Below are 21,559 nucleotides of genomic sequence, written 5' to 3' on the forward strand. Positions count from 1 at the left end.
CTGATGATGGCTTTTATCTAGAATATCACTGTAGTTACATGTCAAGAAATGAAATGCCTTTTGCAATAGATGAGTTTTCGTTCGAAACCCTGATACTTCGAAATAGATTATCCATTTTGTACATGAAGTGCATCCAACTTTTGCCATAACCCTCTCAAATTTTTAGCACATGCTATGTGGGTGAAATGATGATACCATGCGAACTTTCAACCTTTTCAGAGTCCATTTGTAGTGCTTTTCAATTTTCAGGGTCATTTAGCTAAAAAAATCGGTAAATGCATGAAAAATACCAAACGAAGTCAGAAAGGGTTGAAAATTGATGATGCGGCTCTGAATGGTGCATTTTGAACACACAAAAAGTCTGGAGTTATAATAAGTTCAAACAAATGAAATCGTTTTGTAACAGATGAGTTTTTGTCCGAAACCCTGATACTTCGAAAGAGATTGTCCATTTTGTACACGAAGTGCATCCAGCTTTTGCCGTAACCCCTCTCAACTTTTTAGCACATGCTATGTGGGTGATATGATGATACCATGTCAACTTTCAACCTTTTCAGAGTCCATTTGTAGTGCTTTTCAAAAGAATGAACTAAAAAGCTTTCATAAAACTCTAATAGCAAAAATAATAAACTAAAAAGCTTTTATAAAACTCTAATAGAAAAAAGAATGAACTAAAAAGAATCAACTAAAATATTTTGTTATGATCAACTAAAAAAAAACTATAATATTCTTGAATAGCAAAAAGAATCAACTAAAAGCTTTTATAAACCTCTAGTTATTATCAAAATAATATTAACTTAAAATTATATAAAATTTATGCAACTAAAATTACCAAAGTATTTTTTGTTAAAAACTTTAATAGCAAAAAGTATTTTGATAAAGTATTTTATGTTAAAAACTTTAATAGCAAACTAAAATGACATAAAAAATAAAAAATATTATCAAAATAATATTAACTTAAAAGTAAATTTATGCAACTAAAATTATCAAAGTATTTTTTGTTATAAACTTTGATAGCAAAAAGTATTTCATAAAGTATTTTATGTTAAAACTTTAATAGGAAACTAAAATGAGATAAAAATAAAAAAATGCCGCCTACTAGGCCACCACGGCCTGCATACGACTAGAAACCCATCAGTACATGGGCCAGGATGCAGGCCCGCGGGCCCAATAGGCCCAACATGGCAGTGACAAGGGTAGGCAAGTACTGTCTGCATTATAGAGCAGCTCGAAAGCTCTTCCGCAGCGCGCCTTATAAACCGGTGCTGCGCTCTCTCAACTTGCAAGGTGGGACTAAACTCCCACCACACCGCTATGCCAGTCTATTGGTCTCAGTTGGTGGCTCGAACTGGGACGAAAGGGTGGCATTGGCCCCGGTTCGAGCCACCAACCGGGACCAATGCCCCCCTTTAGTCCCGGTCCGTTCCACCAACCGGGACTAAAGGTCTTTGTTTCCCGCCCTTTGGGCTGCTGAAAATAGACCTTTAGTCCCGGTTGGTGGCACCAACCGGGACGGAAGGTGGCTTTTCATCCCGGTTGGTGCCACCAACCGGGACCAATGCTTTGTGTATATAAGCAACACAGGAATTTTTCAGATTTCATCTGCAGTTGCCCCCGACGACGCCGAGAACATCGACGCGGCCAGGCTGCCCAAGCTTGCCGTCGACGCCCTCGCCGCCCTTTGCCCCGTCGACGCCGTCAGGCTGCTCCACCTCGCCGTCGACGCCCTCGCCGATGCCCTCGACGCCCTCTGCCCTGACGTGCGCCCTGCCCCGACGCCGGCGCCGCTCCCCGCGCCCCTGCCCTGCCCCAACACCGCCGTGCCCCTGCCCTGACGCCCCCCAGTGAGCCCCCTTCCCCCGCGCCGCTGCCCCTGCTCTGCTTGTTGCGCCGCCGCCACCCCGGCCTGCTCTGCCTTTTTTGTTCATACATTTTTTGTCCATTGATGTATGTATGTATATGCAGATGTATGGATGATCCATGGATGTATGCATTGATGTATGATTTTTTTTGTTCATAGAATTTTTTTGTCCATTGATGTATGCTTTTTGTTGTTCATAGAAAGTTTTTTGTTCATATAAAGTTTTTATATATGATCCATGGGTATATGAGCAATGATGATCCATGGATGTATGCATTGATATATGAGCAATGATGTTCATAGAACTTTTTTTTCATAGAAAGTTTTTTCTTCATAGAAAGTTTTTATATATGATCCATGGATATATGAGCAATGATGATCCATGGATATATGCATTGATATATGAGCAATGATGTTCATAGAAAGTTTTTTGTTCATAGAAAGTTTTTGTATATGATCCATGGATATATGAGCAATGATGATCCATGGATGTATGCATTGATATATGAGCAATGATGTTCATAGAAAGTTTTTTGCTAAAACTCATATTAAGTTTCAATATATGAGCAATGATGTATATGGATGATCTTACTAAGTTTTACTTTGCCTAAATCGGGGAGAGGCAACTTTATTAAATGGGAGAGAGGGAGTAACAACTCATATATTCAAAATTGGAGGCCACCCAAACCCTAGAAGAAAAAGCGTTGCCAATCTCCTACCCCTCCCGCCCCTACCTGTTTGTCGAAGGTGGCGGGTGGGGGTCATTATGTATAATACTATTGTTATGTATACTACTATTGACGTCTAATGTCAATTTAACAAATTCTATTCCATTGAAACATAACCCCGATAACTTCTACATGAGGGGGGGGGGTCATCAAAACATAACCCCGATAACTTCAACATGAGGGGGGTGTCGTTAAAACATAACCCCGATAACTTCACCATGAGGGGGGTCGTTAAAACATAACCCCGATAACTTCGACATGAGGGGGGACGTTGGACAGGCATGAGAGAGGCAGTCCGCAAAGTATCCTCTCTCGAAAGATATATAGGACGACTCATCAGACATGAGGGGGAGGAGTCCTTGACGATGTTTGCCACTAATCCATAGCTCATATGCATATGATTCCTTGTTGTGATTAGCTAGGTCCATGTTTGCCACTAATCCATCTCTCATGTTTGTATATGCCATGTTGTAATATTTGCAGAAACTATGGATAGAGACTTGGAACAAGAAGAGTTGTTGGGGGGATATAATCCGCGACGGAGGTGATCCCTTGTCGTTTCTGAATGACACCGATGGTCAGTAAGGAGAGGATGACGGCTCCGGTGATCCAACAATGGAGGAGGAAGGAGGTTATGACGGCTCCGGTGACCGAACGACGAAGGAAGGAGATCATGATCACGGCTCCGGTGACCGAACGGAGGATGGAGCCTTAACTGCTGCAAAGTCCGGCGAGGTATAGATATATATATATTAATTAAGCTTGTGCTGACCTGATGCATTAATTGTTTTGGTATGTACATATGTTAACGCGCTTCTTTCTTCTTTTAGCCCTCAGGATCGAGCCAAACTACCGTAAGGAGACGAGGCACGAAGAAAAGGTTGCACTAGGATGAAAGGTTCACGATCATAAAAGTCATGAAATATGGCCAACCGATTGCTCCCAAGCGGACCAAGGGCGCATTTGTACATCAGTGCGGAGTTGTTGTTAGGGACATCGTCCCGATCAGGATTGAACAATGAAATAAGAAGAAGGACCCTGAAGTTTCTTATGTACATGATAGACTGAAAGATGATCTTTGGACCTCGCTGATGACAAATTTCAGCCTACCGCCAGAGGAGGATCCGAATAACCCAGTTATAGAGCGAAAGGTCAAGGCGTTTGCTCTTAAGAAGATGGCAGCACTATTCAACAACTGGAAGAAAGAGTTGAACAAAAGGTTTGTCGAGAAAAACAAGACTCCAGAATTCATCGGTCCATATGAGAAGATAAGAGATCACTGGCCCGCATTTGTGGCCTACAAGACATCGGAGAAGGGTAAGCAAAGGTCACTGATAAACAAGCAAAATGCTACAAAGAAGCTGTATCACCATCACACGGGCAGGTGGCTACTACAAAGCTCGGCCGTTGTGGGACAAAGCTTAGCAAGACCTGCTTGCTAAAGGGGTCCAACCAGCGACATTGCACTGGCTAGATCGGTCAAGGATTTGGTTCTTAGGGGTTGGGGGAACTTTGGACCCAGAAACAGGGAAGTGTGTTTGGACGAACGAGCAACTTGCAATACCCATCAAGAAGCTTGAGAAAGCAATCAAGGCAGCGCAAGAAGGGACGTTCTTTCCCAACAGAGAGAAGGACGAGCTGACAAAGGCCCTCGGGAATCCTGAACACCCTGGACAAACACGAGGCACATCAAGCTCCGTTCCCTGGGTGCATGGGTTTCCCGACAACGGTGGTTATAGAAGCGGAGAGAGAAATAAGAAAGAGGAAGCAACCGAAATGCAGAGCCTCACTGCAAGATTAGCAAAACTAGAGGAACTTGAGATCCAGCGAGCTACCAGCCAACCATCTCAGTGGCACAAAGATCCTTCCTTTGACGCTGGCCCAGAAGCTACCCCACCATCTCAGCGGAGAAACAGCGTGGCTTCCACGGAGCTCGTTCAGCCTGATTTCACGACTCCTAGCTAGGTACCCCGTGGATAGTATCACGGAGGCTGAACATTGTGTGCTAATGGCGAAATGCCTGAACCTGACCTTGAAGGCGGCGCTCGGCTCTGTTGTACGTCCTCGAGCCGAGGAAACTTTCCATTGTCGTCCGATTCCACATGGCTATGCTATTGTGACAGTCGATGAAATAATGGAGGGATTTGAGGAGCTGGAGCTTGACTAACCTACAGGTAAAGGGGAGATTCATTTGGAAAATGCTTGAAAGAGTGCCTGTCTATGGAGAAAGGAGTACATCAAGCTTTCAAACTGGACGCCTAAGAAGACTCAGCCGGATGAGGCCCCTCGGTAGAGTCCTCTTCCGCCTCAGCTGTCTCTGGCATGTCAGCGGACTCCGCCTCCTCCTCCGCCTCCTCCGGCGCGTCAGCGGACTCCGCTGACTCAGCAACGGCGGAAGAGAGACGCCGCCGCTCCGGCGGCTAGCAGTACAAGTGGCGGGAAGAAATTCAAATATGGTCCATGTAGGAGATATGCCCTAGAGGCAATAATAAATGTTATTGATTATCTCCTTGTTCATAATTATGTTTATGTTCCATGCTATAACTGTTGTGGTTCCCGAGCCCGTATATCCATAAAGGCTCTGGGGAGAACCCATATGCACGTGTGGAATAATAAACGGTAAAATGTATTCCTAGTCGTGCCTCTAAGACTAGCTCAAGTGTTGCATGATGATTATGTTTTCCCAATCATGGGCATGTCTATGCCAAGCAACTTTGAGGGCACAATGTCAGGAAGGACATTTGTGTTGAATCGACCCGAATTGATGTTATGCTATGAGATTCATTCGTCACAAGTTTATTGGTACATAACACAGAGATGGTTAACGTTTGCATGATTCCTTAGACCATGAGAGTATCGAGTTTATTCATGCTTGCTTCATGAACTTTGGGGTTTGTTAAACGTCATCCGTAAATGGGTGGCTATTACGGCGGCTTACGGGTTCATGGAAAAGTGTGTCAAGTAACTTGATAGCTCAAGATTGGGATTTGCTCCTCCGACGATGGAGAGATATCTCTGGGCCCTCTCGGTGTTACGGTATCCATCATCGTCTGGCCAGACACTTTGTGATTTGATCACGGGGATGCCGGAACACGATAACGAGAAAAGAGAACAATACCGGTAACGAGGTAACTAGCATAGTGGACAAGTTGTTGATCCACGGGAATGCCAACATGTCTCACCTCGGGTATTTGTAACATATCGCGAAGCAACAGGAATAGCACACGGCAACTGGAGGTTCACTCGAATATTTATTCGTGTGGGTATAGGGGTCAATATGGGTGTCCACGGCTCCGATGTTGATCATTGATCGGAAGGGGTTCCGGGTCATGTCTATACTTCACCGAACCTATAGGGTCACACGCTTAAGGGTCATCTATCTGCTGAATACTAGACAGGGAGTCTGAGAGAAAATCACCGAAAAAGTTTCGGACACCGAAAAGTTTCGGACAGCGGAATCGTACCGCAGAGAGAGGTCATCGGATAAGTTTCGATGATACCGAAAAGTTGTTTCGGGATACACCATTAAGTCAAATTGGTTTCGGCACATGCCTGATAATTCTTGGAGGATGCCAGAATCATTCTGGAAGCTTTTTGGAATTTTCTGAGATAAAAACCGGAAATGTTCCGGAGCTGCCGGAGCCACTTCAGATGCGTTTCGCAGATGAAAATCACTAAAACCGGAATTGTTTCGGAACGCGTTGAAAATCATTTTAGTGGGTACTGGAAATGTTCTTAGCCCACATAAATATTTTCAGTTCGATCAGACGCTGAAAAATGTCGTCGTGAATAGTGAAAATCAGCTTTATGGTTACTTTATGGAAAGCCACCTTTTGGGGCTTTGCTCCAAAAGATCTTGGGGATGACATGGATGGATAGGAGCCATTTTTTGGGCCCCTCATGGGGGTGTGGCCGGCCACATGGGGTATCCCCCCTTGGGGACCCTCTTGTTCCTTGGTTTCACTCCTAGGTCCTTGTGGAAGGACTTCATTCATGTGCATTTTGGGTTTTTTGTGAAACTACCCTACCCCCTTGGGATTTCCTATAAATAGAGGTGGAGGGGCAGCCCTCCACACTCATCCCTTGCTCTCATACACATGCCATGCATTATCTGGCTTCTTCTCTCCCTCCCACGAAAAGAGTTTCGTAGAGCCGTAAGGCTGTCTGGGTTCCGGCAGGAACTAGTTCTGGACGGCGAAGCCCTGCCGGATAGATGACACCGTATGTGTGCAACTCTGTAGAGAGATCGTAGTTTCGGTCTTAGTTCGTGAGTGCCTCCCGAAGGGCTGTCCGTGTGACCGTCCGAGTTTCGAAGGTCCTCCCGAAGGGCTGTCCGAGTGACCGTTCGAGTTTCGAAGGTCCTCCCGAAGGGCTGTCCGCGACACCGTCCGGGGGGCTGTTCGACCGCCTCCCGGAGGGCTGTCTGAGGAGCAGATGAGGGTATACATCCTCGCGGTTGGGAGGTTGTAAATCCTAGCTGCGGGGATCTGCACCGCCGATCGTCATCGACTCTACTTCCCGCTGCGCTACGAGTCGGTAACGAAAAAGATCAAACCATGTATGCAGTCTCCATAGTGGTCCTGGGCTGGTGCGTAGGTCGGAAATTTTTTGTTTTCTGTCGCGTTCCCCTACAGTGGCATCAAGAGCCATGCTATGCGTAGATGCAGGTTTCGATCTAGAATACATGGAGATGTATGGGTATTGCATAATATAATTAGGTAGTAGATGAGATCTATTGCTGAAAATTATTTATGCGGGTGACAGATGAAATCTGTTACCCGAGGTTCTTGTTGCTTCCCTAGAATTTGCGTTTGCTCAATCTCGAGACAGCATGGTGGAATTTGACAAAGTTCTGGCAATCCGTGATCCTGATTGATCATGGAAGTGCTATCAGTTCTTTGGGTTCTGCCGTAGTCAAAAGAAAGATGAAATTCGCAGATGAAAGGGCATTGCAGATATGATCTGCACGGGGGTCATGCGTATGATGAAGTTTAGTATGGGGCTCGAGATTTAATTATCCCGTGTTTCATACACCCCGAGATGTTAATCTAGCAACTTGAATAATCATACTTGATGATAAAACGTTGGTCGCTGCGGTTTAAGTCAAAACCTTAGAAGCCACGTAAAATAAATTTTGCATAAACCGATTAGAGGCGTCTAACTTGGTTTTGCAGGATGTGCATATGATGTGGTATAGCAGTGCTCATACTAATTCGATTATGTATGAGATGACTATATGATGTAATTTGATTAACATGACCTGCGTGTCATGATTCGGCATGATGGTTGGAGCCATATGATTGCACTTTAATGACCTGCGTGTCAACCTTGTTGTAATGCATTATTTTGTTAGCTATAGAGATAGCAATATTATCTGGTGCATCGACAAGGTGGTGGCAATCTTCGCGAAGGTGAACACCGACGCGAATGCCGAAGACGAAGAAATGAAAGACTTCTTCGTCAGAAAGGGCTATACCATATCATGCTATTATGAATTGCCTAAGATGTTTATCCCTTATGATGCACCCTTCTTGATTGCGCGATAGTCGCTTTTATTAGGGTGATCTCTCACTTAAAATACCAAGTAGTTAGTGTTCTCCCAAGTGTAGCACCGTCACGGCACCTATCTTTTCGGGGTGCGCCGTGTCACACGGGTACGAACGATTAGAGAAGTGTGAGGCGGGTGAGTTGAGACCTCGCAGCGAGATCACTTGGTTGTCTTGACGTTCAGGCATGACCGTCATGAGCTCGGAACACACGCATCGAAAGATGAACAAGAGTCACATAGAGATGTGATTGGCAAGTTGGCCTACCGGTTGAGATTTTTCGTCATCAGTGGTGTTACACCAATGGCGAACAATTGAAATGTGGATCTTGTATCACTCACAATCAATTTTGAGAGATATTGATTTGAGTGGGAGCGCACTGTTGAATTAACATGTTTAATTCTTAGTGCAATTAATTATGAACATTGTCTAAGTGTTATATGCAAAATAGTTGTAGAATAATGGCTCGCGTTTCCACCTTCCCTGTTAAAATTGAATAGCTGTTAAATATTTGGTTAAAACTTTACGTTTGGTACCGTAATATGAGGATTGTCCTCAAAAGTGCCGAGAAGGACTTTGTCCTATCGCATGCTTTCCGTATCCTCCCGCTAATGCTATGGATCATGTGACTCTTGTCCTTTGATCCAAAAGCTATAATTCCGTTTCAGTCAAGTGCAATATGTTTGCTTCCATGAAACCCAAACTTCGAAAGTTGGGATAGTTATATGATATTCATGGAACTGAAAATTATTTTCAGATACAAACAAAGCAATGTTTGTTTGCAAGTATTAGTAAAAGTGTTTACTATGCATTTGACTGTTGGGAAAGGGATCCAGAAGAACGCCTGTCATATAATGAAAGGTGAATAAAACAACAACTTAAAGAGAAAGGAAGTGTCCAAAGGGTGTTAGTATGACTTACACGCCTAGGAAGTCCGGGGCTAACGCCACTCTTAAGTTGGGTGCTTCTTTTGCGAGTAGGAGAAATACTAAAAGTTAAACTGTTAGAAGTATAAAGGCAGAAAGAAAGATGACTGGAATATCCAGCTCATGTATGAATGTCATACAAGTTTTTGATGTATAGTAGGCTGTTCAAAGATATAGTTCTTGGGAATTATGGTTAAACATGTTAATCACTAATTCTTGGGTATTGTGAGTTAATCACAAAGATACCCGCTCGATTGCATTCAATTGCGAATCACTGTAAGAGCTACTGTGGCCTAAAAAGACTAGCCAGAAATGAGGTTAAGGTATACACAGGGAACATAGTAAATGTTACTATACCTTCCATCGGTGTATTGCCGTCTGTATTTATTTTCATAATTCATTTAGAGTTTTACAAACTCTAGCCCATTGCATAAGGTATCTTGCAAGAAGGTTGTTCATAAGAGAACCTTTTATGTTCGATGTTATGAATAACACAAGGGCCATACTTTCATTATGAATGAGATGTATGTTATGAATATTGATAATAATACAATACCTCTGGGTTTACTTTATAATTCATTTTAGAGTTTCAAACACTCTAGCCCATTGCACAATGTTTGTTGCAAAAGAGTTGTTCATAAAAACAACAATTGTTGTTAAGTATTATGAATAACATGAAGGGCCATGCTTCCATCCAAGATGGGATGTATGTTATGAATATTGAGGGTAATATGATACATCCATAACACTGACGCTAAATGTCGCAAGACTAAAAGAATACCACACAAGTGTGGCACTACATTTGGTCACATTGGAGAAACCCGCATGGAAAATTCCATTATGATGGATTTTGAAGTCTTTTTGATTTTGAATCATCTGACACTTGCAACTTTCCTCCGAAAAGTGAAGAGACTAAAATACCGTTCACAGGCCATAAGGAACGAACAACAAACTTATTAGTGATCATACATTTGATGTGTGTAGTCCGATAAGTGTTGTTAGTGGTGGATTTATTTATCTTCAGAAATGACTCAAGTAGATATATGGATATTTACTTGATGAGACGTAAGTCTGGATCTTTTGAAATCATTCGAAAGGTTTTCAAAAATGAAGTAGAAGTTATTGTAACAAGAAAATTATGTTTCTGCAATTTGATTGCACAAAGGAATATTTGAGTTACATGTTTAGCGAATGTCTGATGAGTTGTGAAAGGGGTTTCATAACTTGCACCTCCCGGAACACCACTGCAAGTGAAAAGTCCGTGGAGATGTAATCTAACCATTTATGACATGGTAAGGTCAAAGATGACATAAATAAATTTGCCATTATCCTTTTTAAAGTGATGCTTTAGAGACTGCGGCTTTTACACTGAAAAGAGCTACATCGGGTCTGTTGAAATGAAGCCATGGTATGGTACGCCCAACCATGGTGTATCTTTTCTTAACATTTGGAATATGGGGCTTGTGTAAAAGGTTACAAACCTATTCCAAATCAGACAAGTGCTACTTTGTAGGTTATCCCAAGTCATTGGGTATTCCTCCCTCACTATACCGAGGCAAATAGGTTTGCCACAAAGAACGGTATGCTTTTAAAGAGAATGGTTCTTTCTAAAAGGTGAGTGGGAGAATAGTGCAACTCGACGAGATAAACAGTATCTTCATCAGATCAAAGGAAAGAGACCTTGGAAGTAATTCCAGAGTTTCCTACTGCGACTGATACGGAAGTCTCTACAATAAAATGTATGAACTTCGGTCGAACTTGCAGCTGAACCACGTAGGCAAGGCTCGTGCAAACCTCTCAGGTGCGCAAACGAGATATTGTTGTTAGACAACATTATACCTACGATACACAAGGAAGCGTTGATGGGCCCTGACTCCAGAATTGGCTAAATGCCAATACAATCCGAGTTAGTTTCAACATAAGTGATTCAAGATTAAAACCTTGATACACCTTTCGGAAGACTTAGAGTCTAACGAATATTTATGGAACTTAAAACTGATACGGATAAAAATGTTTTATCCATAAAGCTCGACTTGTTGAAATAACAAGTTCAAGAGTTGACTACGATGAGTTTGTTTTCATCGTAGCGATGCTTAAAGTCGGTTCGGGTTGAACTAGCAATTAATACATATTTCAATCATGAGATATGAAACATGGATGATAAAAGGATTTCCATCTGATGGAAATGAAAGCTAGGACTTGTATATGATACAGTACAAAGTAATTTGTCGATGCTAGTAGGTATGCAAACTTCAGAGTTCCAGCAATGGACAGAAGAGAGCAAAATGGAGTTGGAATCTTCGTGTTTTGATGAAATGGTCAAAGGGGTTTTGACTTCATCAATGGGTAACGAAGATGCTTGTAATTCAAGAAAGTAAGTGGGAGCGTAATAATATTTCTAAAAACCTTATGTGCTTGGCACATTGGTAATTGGAAATAAATTTCTTGACACAAATTAGGACTTCATTTGAAAATAGTTTTTCGATGAAGTGCTTAGGCTAAATAGCCTCAATATTAGGCATGATGATCTATGGAGATAGATTTACCTAATGGGGCTAAGCAATGAATACATATTGACAAGATGCTAAAACTTTTTAGCATTTAAAACGCCAAGGAGTGATTCTTGCCAAAGTCACATGGAAAGAGTTTTTGCAAGACTCGGTGTCCCAAAACACTGATGAGTAAAATACATGATGCAGATTGAAGATCGTCGAATGCAAAAAAGGGCAAATATATGACATTGGGTTCATTAGCCCAAATACCGCAAATGAATGGTCGGTAGGAAACAAAGCTGGACTTACCGAGGAAAACTTGCTAAAATCGTTCCTTCGACATCAAAGTAAAGGGACAATACTCTTTCCTTACAACTTCAAGTGAGTGTTACTGTCTTGTGTATATTTGGTTTCGCTTACTCGAGGTTAAGTAAGGTAATTGATGAGTTATGCGTGCGCAGGTTCCACTTTATTCTGCTATCCATTAAGCTTGACGGGAGAGTAGTAACTGTCTTAGACTCGAGACGCAAAGATCCCCAGGAGTATGCAGACATGACTGCAATGCTCCAGAAGTAAGTTCGATCATTATCGCACCATATCGGCAACTTTCGTTCATTAATTTTCTGATATCAAGTAATCATTTTATTTGCCTGACAGGGTTTGGAAAAAAGTTCACCGGAATGGTTTCGGGTCTGCAGAAAGAGCTACGATTTACACACCCCAAAGTAAATAGTACTAACTAGTTCCGTGCATCTCTCATTGATTCTAGTTTCATCAATACCATTTATCATGCTTGATTATCAGTTTGATTGAATTCTATTTCTCGTAAAGTGCTTGTGGCAGGCACCCGGGAATGATTTATGTGGATACTACATTTGCGAGTTCATCTGCCACTCGACCTCCGAGCGGGGCTACTCTGACAAACAATTTGAAGTACGTAAACAATATTCATAATTTGATTTTATTACCATCAATTGTGTTGAGTTTCATTCATATATATGTATTGACCCCCTTTTTTAAATTAGATGTGGTAGATGCGGGATGAACTCCTACCACATGATTGCTTACGAGAAATTCAAGAGGAATTGACGGAATTCTTTCTTGACCACGTCATACATAAAGACGGAGAATACCATGTGAAAATTGAAGCTGATTTTCGGTAGATGATGTCAATATTGGGCTTTAGTCCCGATCGTTTTGTCCCGGTTCCAGAATCGGGACTAAAGGCCCTCTGGAACCGGGACTAGTACCCTGTTTTCTACTAGTGCCATGAGCCGCCGACAGGTTCCAAAACTCCACCGTCAACGCAGGAGAAAATCGGAGCACCCCCTACATGGTGGCCGTAGCGAGGTCATCGCGTGGGGGGTTGTGGTGCTTGCCCTCCCCACGCGATCGTGGCCCATGTGCGCTTCTCTTTGCGAGCCTAGCACTGAGGCGAACATCGGTCAAACCCCGGGCACACGCCGCAATGACCCGCACCAACACATAATGAAACAACCCCCCGCCATGCGAGCGAGGTAGGCAAGGCCTGTCGCCGCCGGCGGTGAGGAGGGGCTTGTGTCCAGTGGCAGCTAGGGTTTGCGCCGAGTCGCCCTCGGGGGAGGCGACGAGGCCTGTTTTGGTCTCCTTGTGTGTGTGTGTGTTTTTGTCTATCTATTCTACTCCCTCTGTTCGCGTTTTTTTTTGGCCAGGATTCCCTCAGTTCAGAAATATAAGATGTTCGAACTTTTTTGTGAGCTGGACATATATAGACATGTTTTCGTGTGTATATTCGCTCGGTTTAGTTCGTATTTAGTCCATATTGTAATATCCAAAATGTTTTATACACCCTGTATTTCTAAATGTAAGACGTTTTAGCGCTAAAGATATTACTTCATCTATTCTAAAATAGATGGCTCAACTTTGTAGTAACTTTAGTATGGGGAGCTGTACTTTTCGTTGCTCGTTGGGAGATCAAGATCAAATTCAAAAATGGAAGAGTCGTAGGGTTGAGACTTTTGCAGCGGCATCCTGTTACTTTCTCTCTCTCTTTACCTTTACCTTCCTGCCCACGCTCGCATCTTTTTCACCACCCCTCCCGTGCATCCGTCCCCTATTCCCCTCCCGTCCCCAGCCAGCGTCGTCGCCTCCTCTCCGGACCTGGTGCCGCCGAGAAGCCGCCCACCGCCGACGCCAGCAGCTTCCCCGCCGACGACATGCTCGGCGACTCCAGCGGCAACGGCGGCGGCGGGCCGTGGCCTGTCCGCAACCAGTGGGCGCGGGAGGAGACGCTGGCCCTCATCAGGATCCGGTCGGAGATGGCCGCCGCCTTCCGCGACGCCGCCGTCAGGGACAAGGTTCCCCTCTGGATCTGGGAAGAGGTCTCCAGCAAGCTCGCGAAGCTTGGCTACGAGAGGAGGAGCGCCAAGAAGTGCAGGGAGAAGCTCGGGGGCCTGAACAGGTCCTACAAGCGCGCCGAGCAGAGCCGGGCCGGCAGGCAGGACGGCCGGAGCTACCCCTTCTCCCAGGCGCTCGACGCGCTGCACGCCGCCACCGCCCGCGCGTGGCTGCAGAAGCACCAGGAGCAGCTGCTGATGGTCCTCGGCGGCCGCGGCCCCCCGCAGCCGCACGCCTTCTCGGCGCCGCGGCCGATGAGCGCAATGCCGCCGCCGCCGCCACCGAGGTTCCCGATCATGCCGGCTCCTGTTTCTTGGGCGGCGCCTGCGGAGCTTCCCCAGCCACCTCCCGTCTGTCTGCAAGGCCTGAGCTTCCCGTCCATGTCCGAGTCCGAGTCTGATGACGACGGGCCCGAGGTTGGCGAGATGACGGCGGCGACCGGCGACAGCCTCGGCAAGCGCAAGCGCAAGCGTGGCGGCGGCAGGAAGAAGATGATGGCTTTCGTGGAGGGGCTGATGAAGCAGGTCGTCCAGAGGCAAGAGGAGATGCAGCAGCGGTTCCTGGCGGCAATGGAGAAGAGGGAGGCGGAGCGCGCGGCGCGGGAGGAGGCCTGGCGCCGGCAGGAGGTGGCCCGGCTCAAGCGCGAGCAGGCGCAGCGCGCGCACGACCGCGCCGCGGCGGCCTCCCGCCACGCCTCCATCATCGCCTTCATCCAGCGCGTCGGCGGGCAGGCCGCCCAGGTCCCGCCCATCGTCTTCCCCACGCCCACGCCGACGCCGTTCCAGACACCGCCGCCGCGTCAGGCCACACCGCAGCCCGTCCCAGCCGCGCCGCTCCAACGCCAGCCACCGCCGCAACCTCGACAGAAGCTGATGCCGCTGCGGGCCACGTCGCCGCCCCAGCCGCAGCCCATCCCAGCCGCTCCGCTCCAATGGCAGCCACCGCCGCAAGCACCACAGGCACAGCACAAGGAAACGACGCAGGAAGAGGCGCACGGACCCCGTCTCCTGCCGGCTCATCATCACTCGCGCTGGTTCCCGCCGCCATGGAGCAATGCTTCTCCCAAGTTTGCAGATCACAGCTTGCAGCAGTCGTAGAAAACTGTCGTTCTTTTTTGCATGCAACAGCGAGCGAGCGGTGAAGCATGGAAGGCCCACTGCAACCTGTCAAATTTCTACCTTTTCTACCAATTTTTATGTTCAAGATTAAAATCCAAAACGAACGTATGTTTTTGTTAAGATCGCGAGAAGACAATGTTTATGTTCAAGGGTTAAAATGAAACAAAACTTATGTCATTTTTAAGACGGTTGTACAAACAAACAAATGCGATTGATGGTAACGGGAGTTCCATAAGTCTAGCATTTTTCCGTGTGCAAATTCCATGGCGGTAACAATGCTAGCTCTACTCCACGGAGGTGACGTACGTACGGGCTGTTGGCTGGCTCGGCTCGTCTTGTGTTGTTCCTCCCCATGCATCAAAATAATGTCTTGTTTGATTTGGAACCAGGAAGCCCTGCACCGGCAGTTGTACCAGCTAGCACGACGTAGCATATGCATGCAGCTAGCGTGTACCGGCGTGTAGCTAGAACCCCTGCGGTCCTGTGCATGTGTTTGATTTGGTTTTAGTCTTTTCCAATACTACTTTCTTTATTAAAGAGCGCAGGCAAAAGTGTTTCTTGCTGCACAGTTGAACAATGAACTGGTGTCGTCCGTTGCCGGAGAAAGAACTATTGTCGTCTTGTTCTGCTGATGTAGTATGTGGCCCAGGCAGTCTGGCATTGCAGGATCGGGTACTGCTTTTCGTAGTGCAGGTGCTTCTGCAATTTGCATCGTCGCTAGTAGTACGTGCAAATCGGATCGGATGCTACCTCCAGAACCTCTGTGCATGCGTTCGTCTGGCTTTTGTGGTAGCCATAGAATCGAAGCAGCAAAGCAAAAGCGTACGGCCCCTCTCTGTTCTGTCCGTGGTGGCAGCAGACGGCCGGCATGGGCCCTCTGTGTCCGTGGTCGCAGCAGACGGCCGGCCGATCTGCAAGCAACCACATCTCCTGTGCAGGAGGAGGTCGCATGCATGCATCGCACCGCATGTCTGTCATGGACTTGCTGCGATTTCGTACGTACCAACGTCTACCTCCTAGTCCTTCCTGCCCGTTGCCCGTACGTTATTTCATGTCTATTTTCCTGACGGAAACTGTTTCCTGCATGTCACGAATGTACGTGGCAATTTAACGGCGTACTACTGCATGATGCTAGACCATTGCCAATACTATTATCCCTGCAAGCAGATCTTAATTAGTACTAGTAGTAAAGTAGCAGTAAAAACTGCGTTATTCTTGTGTGCAAGCAACCAGATGACATGAGCCTTGGAGTAGAAGAGAGGAAGGAAAGCAGGCTGGCTGGCTGCTGCAGCCTTTCAGACTTTGCGGATACGGTGGACCAGGGAGGAGGACACGGATTGGTTCTTGTGTGTGCTTTGGACGAGCCGGCCGGTGACAGGATGACATGGGGCGCGCGCTCACCTGCCCCGACCTGTCTGCTCTGCTCGCAGCTCGCTGCCCCTGCACCGCAGCCTGGCCTCTGCTCACCTGCGGTCATCCATGGAAGGAGCACTCGACATGGTGTGTGTGTGTGTGTGATTAGCATGGCAGTTTAATGGCCCGAAACTTGTCTGCACTCTGCAGTACTTGGCGCTATGAGTAATAATTCAACTCACAGTGCGTGCAGCGTGTCATGGACTCAACGTCTCACGGTCAAGTGCCATGCCTTCCCTATCTCATTTGGTGAGACGAGACGGAGGCGAAGCCTGCAATTCAGTTTCTTTGGATGCCAGAGCAGCACTCTTTCTCTAGTTTGTATCATATTGGTGCTTCCCCATCTTGCCAAAGCATAGCATGCACACATGGAAATCTCGTTTCTAGCTGCCGTGCCTGTGCCAGTACAACCTCTGTGCCATCGGCTCCATTTCCGTGGTAGACATCAAAGGAGGCAAGCAAAAACGCATCGTGTCACATTTATCGTATTACTCATGGATCAACGAAATTCTTGTATTAGAGCGGCTCCAACGGGCCGACCCAAACGGACATCGATTTTGTCCGTTTGGGTCGTCCGTCCGCCTGTCCATGTCCGCTTTTTCGAATGGGTCGGCCTGTGCGCCCAATGAAGGAAGACGCATTTTAGACATGTCCGCGGCGGCATTCTATCGAACATTTGGTGTGCGAGCTCCGCACCGCCGCCCCGAGCTCCCACGCCGCCTCGCCCTGCAGCTCACCCCGCCTCCGCCCGCTCGCGTCCTCGCCGCCCAGCAGCTCGCCCCGCCCCCGCGCCCGCTTGCCGCCCCGGCGCTCGCCCCGTGCCATAGCTCGTCGCCCCGCTCGCGGCGCCGCACCACGCCGCGCCAGTGCTGCAGCTCGTCGCCCCACTCGCGGCGCCGCACCTCGTCGCGCCCGCTCGACGGCCCGCCGCAGCTCGCCCCGCAGTCGCGAGCTCCCGCACCATGCTGCAGCCACAGCTCGCCGCCCCGCTCGCGGCACCCGTGCCGCAGCTGGCCGCAGCTCGCGAGCTCCCGCGCCACGCCGCAACCGCAACTCGCAGCATATGCGTGCATAGCCGAAGGGCATGTGCGCGTACACGCACACATGTACATGCACGCATGGCTAGCTGGACCAGAACGGACGAGCCTTGGGCGTAGCTCTACTTGTGCATATACACGCATGCATGGCATGCCTATACGCGCGCTCGTCACTACACACGGGAGCTCTGCTTACCGGCGAGCTGCGCCCAAAGAAGAGACCGTGCATCGACGAGGAGCTTCCTCTGCGTTGCCCCGGCTCCGGCGCTTCCTCGACGCTGCCCCGGCTCCGGCCCTTCTCCGGCGCTGTCCCGCGGCGTGGTTGGTGGTCTGGAGCAGGGTGGGTGGATGGGTGGGAGAAGAGAGAGAGGAAAGGAGGAGAGAGATGGGATGGGTGGTTGGATGACATGTGGGCCACGCAGCACATGCAGTGGGCAGAAGCGGACGAGGAGAGCAGAGAAAGCGTCTGCTTTGTGTCCGCGGCCGACCCAAATGCAACCCAAATTTCAGACGGAAATGGGTCTGCGCGGACACAAAGCGGACGCAAAATAAAAATGGGTCTCTGTGTTGGGTAGTTTATTTTGTCCGCACCGACCCAAACGGACGCAGGCGGACGAAATGGGTCGCCCCATTAAAGTTGCTCTTACTCACATTTATCGCAGTGAAAACAATGTAAGCCATTTGTTGGCATCTTTTGGTAGAACTACGGGTCGTACCATGGTGTGGCTCAGATCTGGACCTGATGAGGTCGTCAAACTGTGTAATTCTGCTAGTAGCTCGGCTACGTGAGTAATACAAGTAATTTCCCGCAAAAAAAAAACGTATCGTGTCATGCAGACATTTGGCCCTTCCGTGGAAAGAGGACCCCCAAAAGTTAGACGCGCATGCATGCATGGAGCGAGCTGATGGTTTTTCGGCCAGCCATGCAGACACGCATCCTCCTGCTGCAGCTCCAAGCCTGAACCTGGCATGAGGAAACAAGAGCGTTCGTTGCCTCTCATTTCACACACGCAGCTCACCTCCAATCTGCAGCAGCACAGCACCCATCCCGTGCAGCGGCCAGCATCGCATATTTGTCTGTGACTCTGTGCGCGCTCCTCTGCTCACCTCCCCGAAACGCGCGCACAGAGTCACAGACACAGAGTACACAGTACACTCACACCACCACTCTCCTCTACCAAACCCAGACAGCTGAAGAAGAAGAAGCAGCTAGCCGGCCGATCTCATTCTTCCTCCCCGTCGTACGTTGCGTCGGTCGACCTCGCCCAGCTAGCCCGCGCGCGGCGACCTGTGCGCGCGCGCGCGGTTGCTGGATCGGTCGGTCGAGATGGGGCGGCTGGGGAAGTTCGAGATAAAGCGGATCGAGGACGCGACCAGCAGGCAGGTGAGCTACTCCAAGCGGCGGTCGGGGATCATGAAGAAGGCGCGGGAGCTCGCCGTGCTCTGCGACGCCCAGGTCGCCATCGTCATGCTCTCCTCCACCGGCAAGCACCACCACTTCTGCAGCGACGGCGCCGAGTACGCACGCAACCAACTCACTCCATGCATATGTCTCGCTGCTTGGTCAGCATCATAGCTGGCTGCTTGCTTGATTGATTGCATCTCTAAGGCACCTTCGTCTTGTTCTTCTTCTTCTTCATGTGCTGCTTGCAGCATCAAAGGGATCTTCGACCGCTACCAGCAGGCCACCGGGACCAGCCTGTGGACCGAGCAGTATGAGGTTGCTGCTGCTTCTCTACCTTGCCTCCATCCATCCTTTATTATTTAGCTGTAACACTTTCTCTATTCTTCGATTTGGCTGATTTTTCTCGGTTTGATATCATGGCAGAATATGCAGCGCACCCTGAGCCGGCTCAAGAGCATCAATCGGAACCTGCGCACGGAGATCAGGTCAATCACGTTCCTCTTTATTTCTGAACCATTCTTGATTCTTTCATCGGGAATCTCCAGCAAGCTAGCTAGATTGATTTGATGTCAAGATCGAGTTGAGTTAATATGCTGTTTGTGTATATGGATCGCAGGCAAAGGATGGGTGAAGATCTGGACGCGCTGGAGTTCAAGGAGCTGCGCGGGCTCGAGCAAAATGTCGGCGCCGCTCTCGAGGTGGTTCGCCAGAGGAAGGTACAAACCCGATCGAGCTTCGATACATTCCTAGCTAGCTAGCTCTTTGGTTGATCTATACGAGTTCTCCATCTCTGACAGTAGAGGCTTAAGAAGTGATTGATCTATTTACTTCTGAAGAATTGGTTCGGGTTTTCTTGTTTAATTTCAACTCATGTAGTACATGTATTGCTTCCTGCTTTAACAACATGACAGCTTAATTAACCTTCTGTTTTCTGTTAATTTTTCGTTCTGATCATGCAGTATCATGTGATCACCAGGCAGACTGAAATCTACAAGAAGAAGGTGAGAACTTTCCCAAGCAGTTCTTCTCTATGAATTGGACTAGTTCATTTCAGGAGTTACCCAATTTTGTGTACATGGCCGTTTTGGTGCCAGAAAACTAGATCTTTATTCCCCCAATTCGTTTACCTTGCCTTGTGTAGGCTGCCCCTTGTTACAGTTACGTTATGTGGTTAGTTCTCCATGTCACTGTTCAAAAACTATGTGTTCACCAGATCTTGTTCTAATGGTGCTGTCATTTGGTCACATTGTATAATTTTGTTTGATAGTCCGTCTAGATATGTATGACCATTAACTGCACTTCATGACCTGAATCATGCATGGAGACCAACATGAGTTTTTCCCGAAAATTTCATTCTGAATGCATAATTTTTCGTGAGAGGTTTCTCAATGACAAATTGACAATGCAGTTAGACTAGGAACAAAGAGCATGGCAACATGTGTGTATGTGCCCCTTCTGTAGACTGTAACATGTCTTTTAATGTAGACTCTTAGCTCTTGTCATTCGATGCCTCCTGGTGTACAATCTTGTTGCATTCGTGTACTCATGCTTTTTTCTCTTGAAATCCATATGTGCATGCAGGTGAAGCACTCCGAGGAGGTATACAAGAAACTGCAGCAGGAGCTGGTGAGCTCTCTCGCTCCCTAGCCATCTCTATAGCAACGATCATGCATGAATCCGAGCTTGACGATCATGTGTGCTATGTATGCAGAGCATGCGCGAGGACCCCGCGTTCGGGTTCATGGACAACCGGGCGTTCGGGTTCATGGACAATCCGGTGATGGGCGGGTGGGACGGCGTGGCGGCAGTGGAGATGGGCGGCGGCGGCTCGGAGGCGGATATGTACGCCTTCCACGCGGTGTCCAGCCAGCTCGATCTGCACGGCATGGCCTACGGCCGCTCAGACTGCCCGCTCTTCGGTTAATCGGTCATGTCGGTCGATCTTGGCTTATATCAAGTGACCGATCGTGTAATAACTAGTACTACAACAAAAGAAAATCTGTGTGTTTCGAGTTTTGGTTTGAAAACTTTGGAGATTGTAGAAACATGTTGTGTGAACATTGAAAAAATCCAGTCCAAAGTTTTCTGAAACATTGAAATTTGGTTTTTCTGAATGTTGGGAGCATGTGAGCATTTATGGTACGGTGTGGGCAAATTTATGTAGTAGTCAGACGTGCATGCTCTTGATCGTGGTAGCGTCGCACGTTCAAATCGAAGCTTGCTCTTGCCATGCCTTCTCTTCCCCTTTCTTCGTTTGGTTGGTGCGACATCAACACGGAGGCCAAGGCAGCAATGCAAGTCCATGGTTGTCACAGTACAACTCGTTCTCTAGTCCTCCTCAACCTTTCCATCTCTCTCTCTCTCTCTCTCTCTCTCTCTCTCTCTGTCTAGGTCTCTAGCTTGCACAATCTGTGATGTGTTCGTACAAATATAACGTGTCTTGTTGTGTTTGTCTTTTTCGTGAGAGAGGACGGTGTCATCTTGTTGAGCTTTAGCCTAGGCAGGTCCGTGGACCGGAAGCAGAAAAGACTCCGGTGCTTGCTTCTCTATTTTCCATTGCCGGCACGACCATAAGATCGGTATCCACCACCAGCTCCATTTTTGTGGTAGCTATCAAAGGAGGCAACCAAAGAGGCATGTCAAACAGTTGCCTCTTC

At 47.5% G+C, this 21,559-nt stretch overlaps 2 protein-coding genes across 2 annotated transcripts; both read left to right on the forward strand.

Annotated features, from left to right (window-relative positions):
* The first annotated feature begins 1,181 nt into the window (after positions 1 to 1,181).
* LOC123142509 (trihelix transcription factor GTL1-like) lies at positions 1,182 to 15,078 on the forward strand. The gene is made up of 3 exons (XM_044561397.1): positions 1,182 to 1,196; positions 1,596 to 1,760; positions 13,671 to 15,078. The coding sequence occupies exons 1-3, from the start codon at positions 1,182 to 1,184 to the stop codon at positions 15,024 to 15,026; spliced, it is 1,536 nt and encodes a 511-aa protein (XP_044417332.1). The 3' UTR covers positions 15,027 to 15,078.
* Positions 15,079 to 18,622: 3,544 nt separating this feature from the next.
* LOC123141252 (MADS-box transcription factor 16-like) lies at positions 18,623 to 20,967 on the forward strand. The gene is made up of 7 exons (XM_044560441.1): positions 18,623 to 19,015; positions 19,151 to 19,217; positions 19,326 to 19,387; positions 19,519 to 19,618; positions 19,862 to 19,903; positions 20,484 to 20,528; positions 20,614 to 20,967. Exons 1-7 carry the CDS (start codon positions 18,825 to 18,827, stop codon positions 20,824 to 20,826), a joined length of 720 nt encoding a protein of 239 aa, XP_044416376.1. The 5' UTR covers positions 18,623 to 18,824; the 3' UTR covers positions 20,827 to 20,967.
* The last annotated feature ends 592 nt before the right edge of the window (positions 20,968 to 21,559 follow it).

This window comes from Triticum aestivum, chromosome 6D (genome assembly GCF_018294505.1).
Source record: "Triticum aestivum cultivar Chinese Spring chromosome 6D, IWGSC CS RefSeq v2.1, whole genome shotgun sequence".
Lineage (NCBI taxonomy): Eukaryota > Viridiplantae > Streptophyta > Magnoliopsida > Poales > Poaceae > Triticum > Triticum aestivum.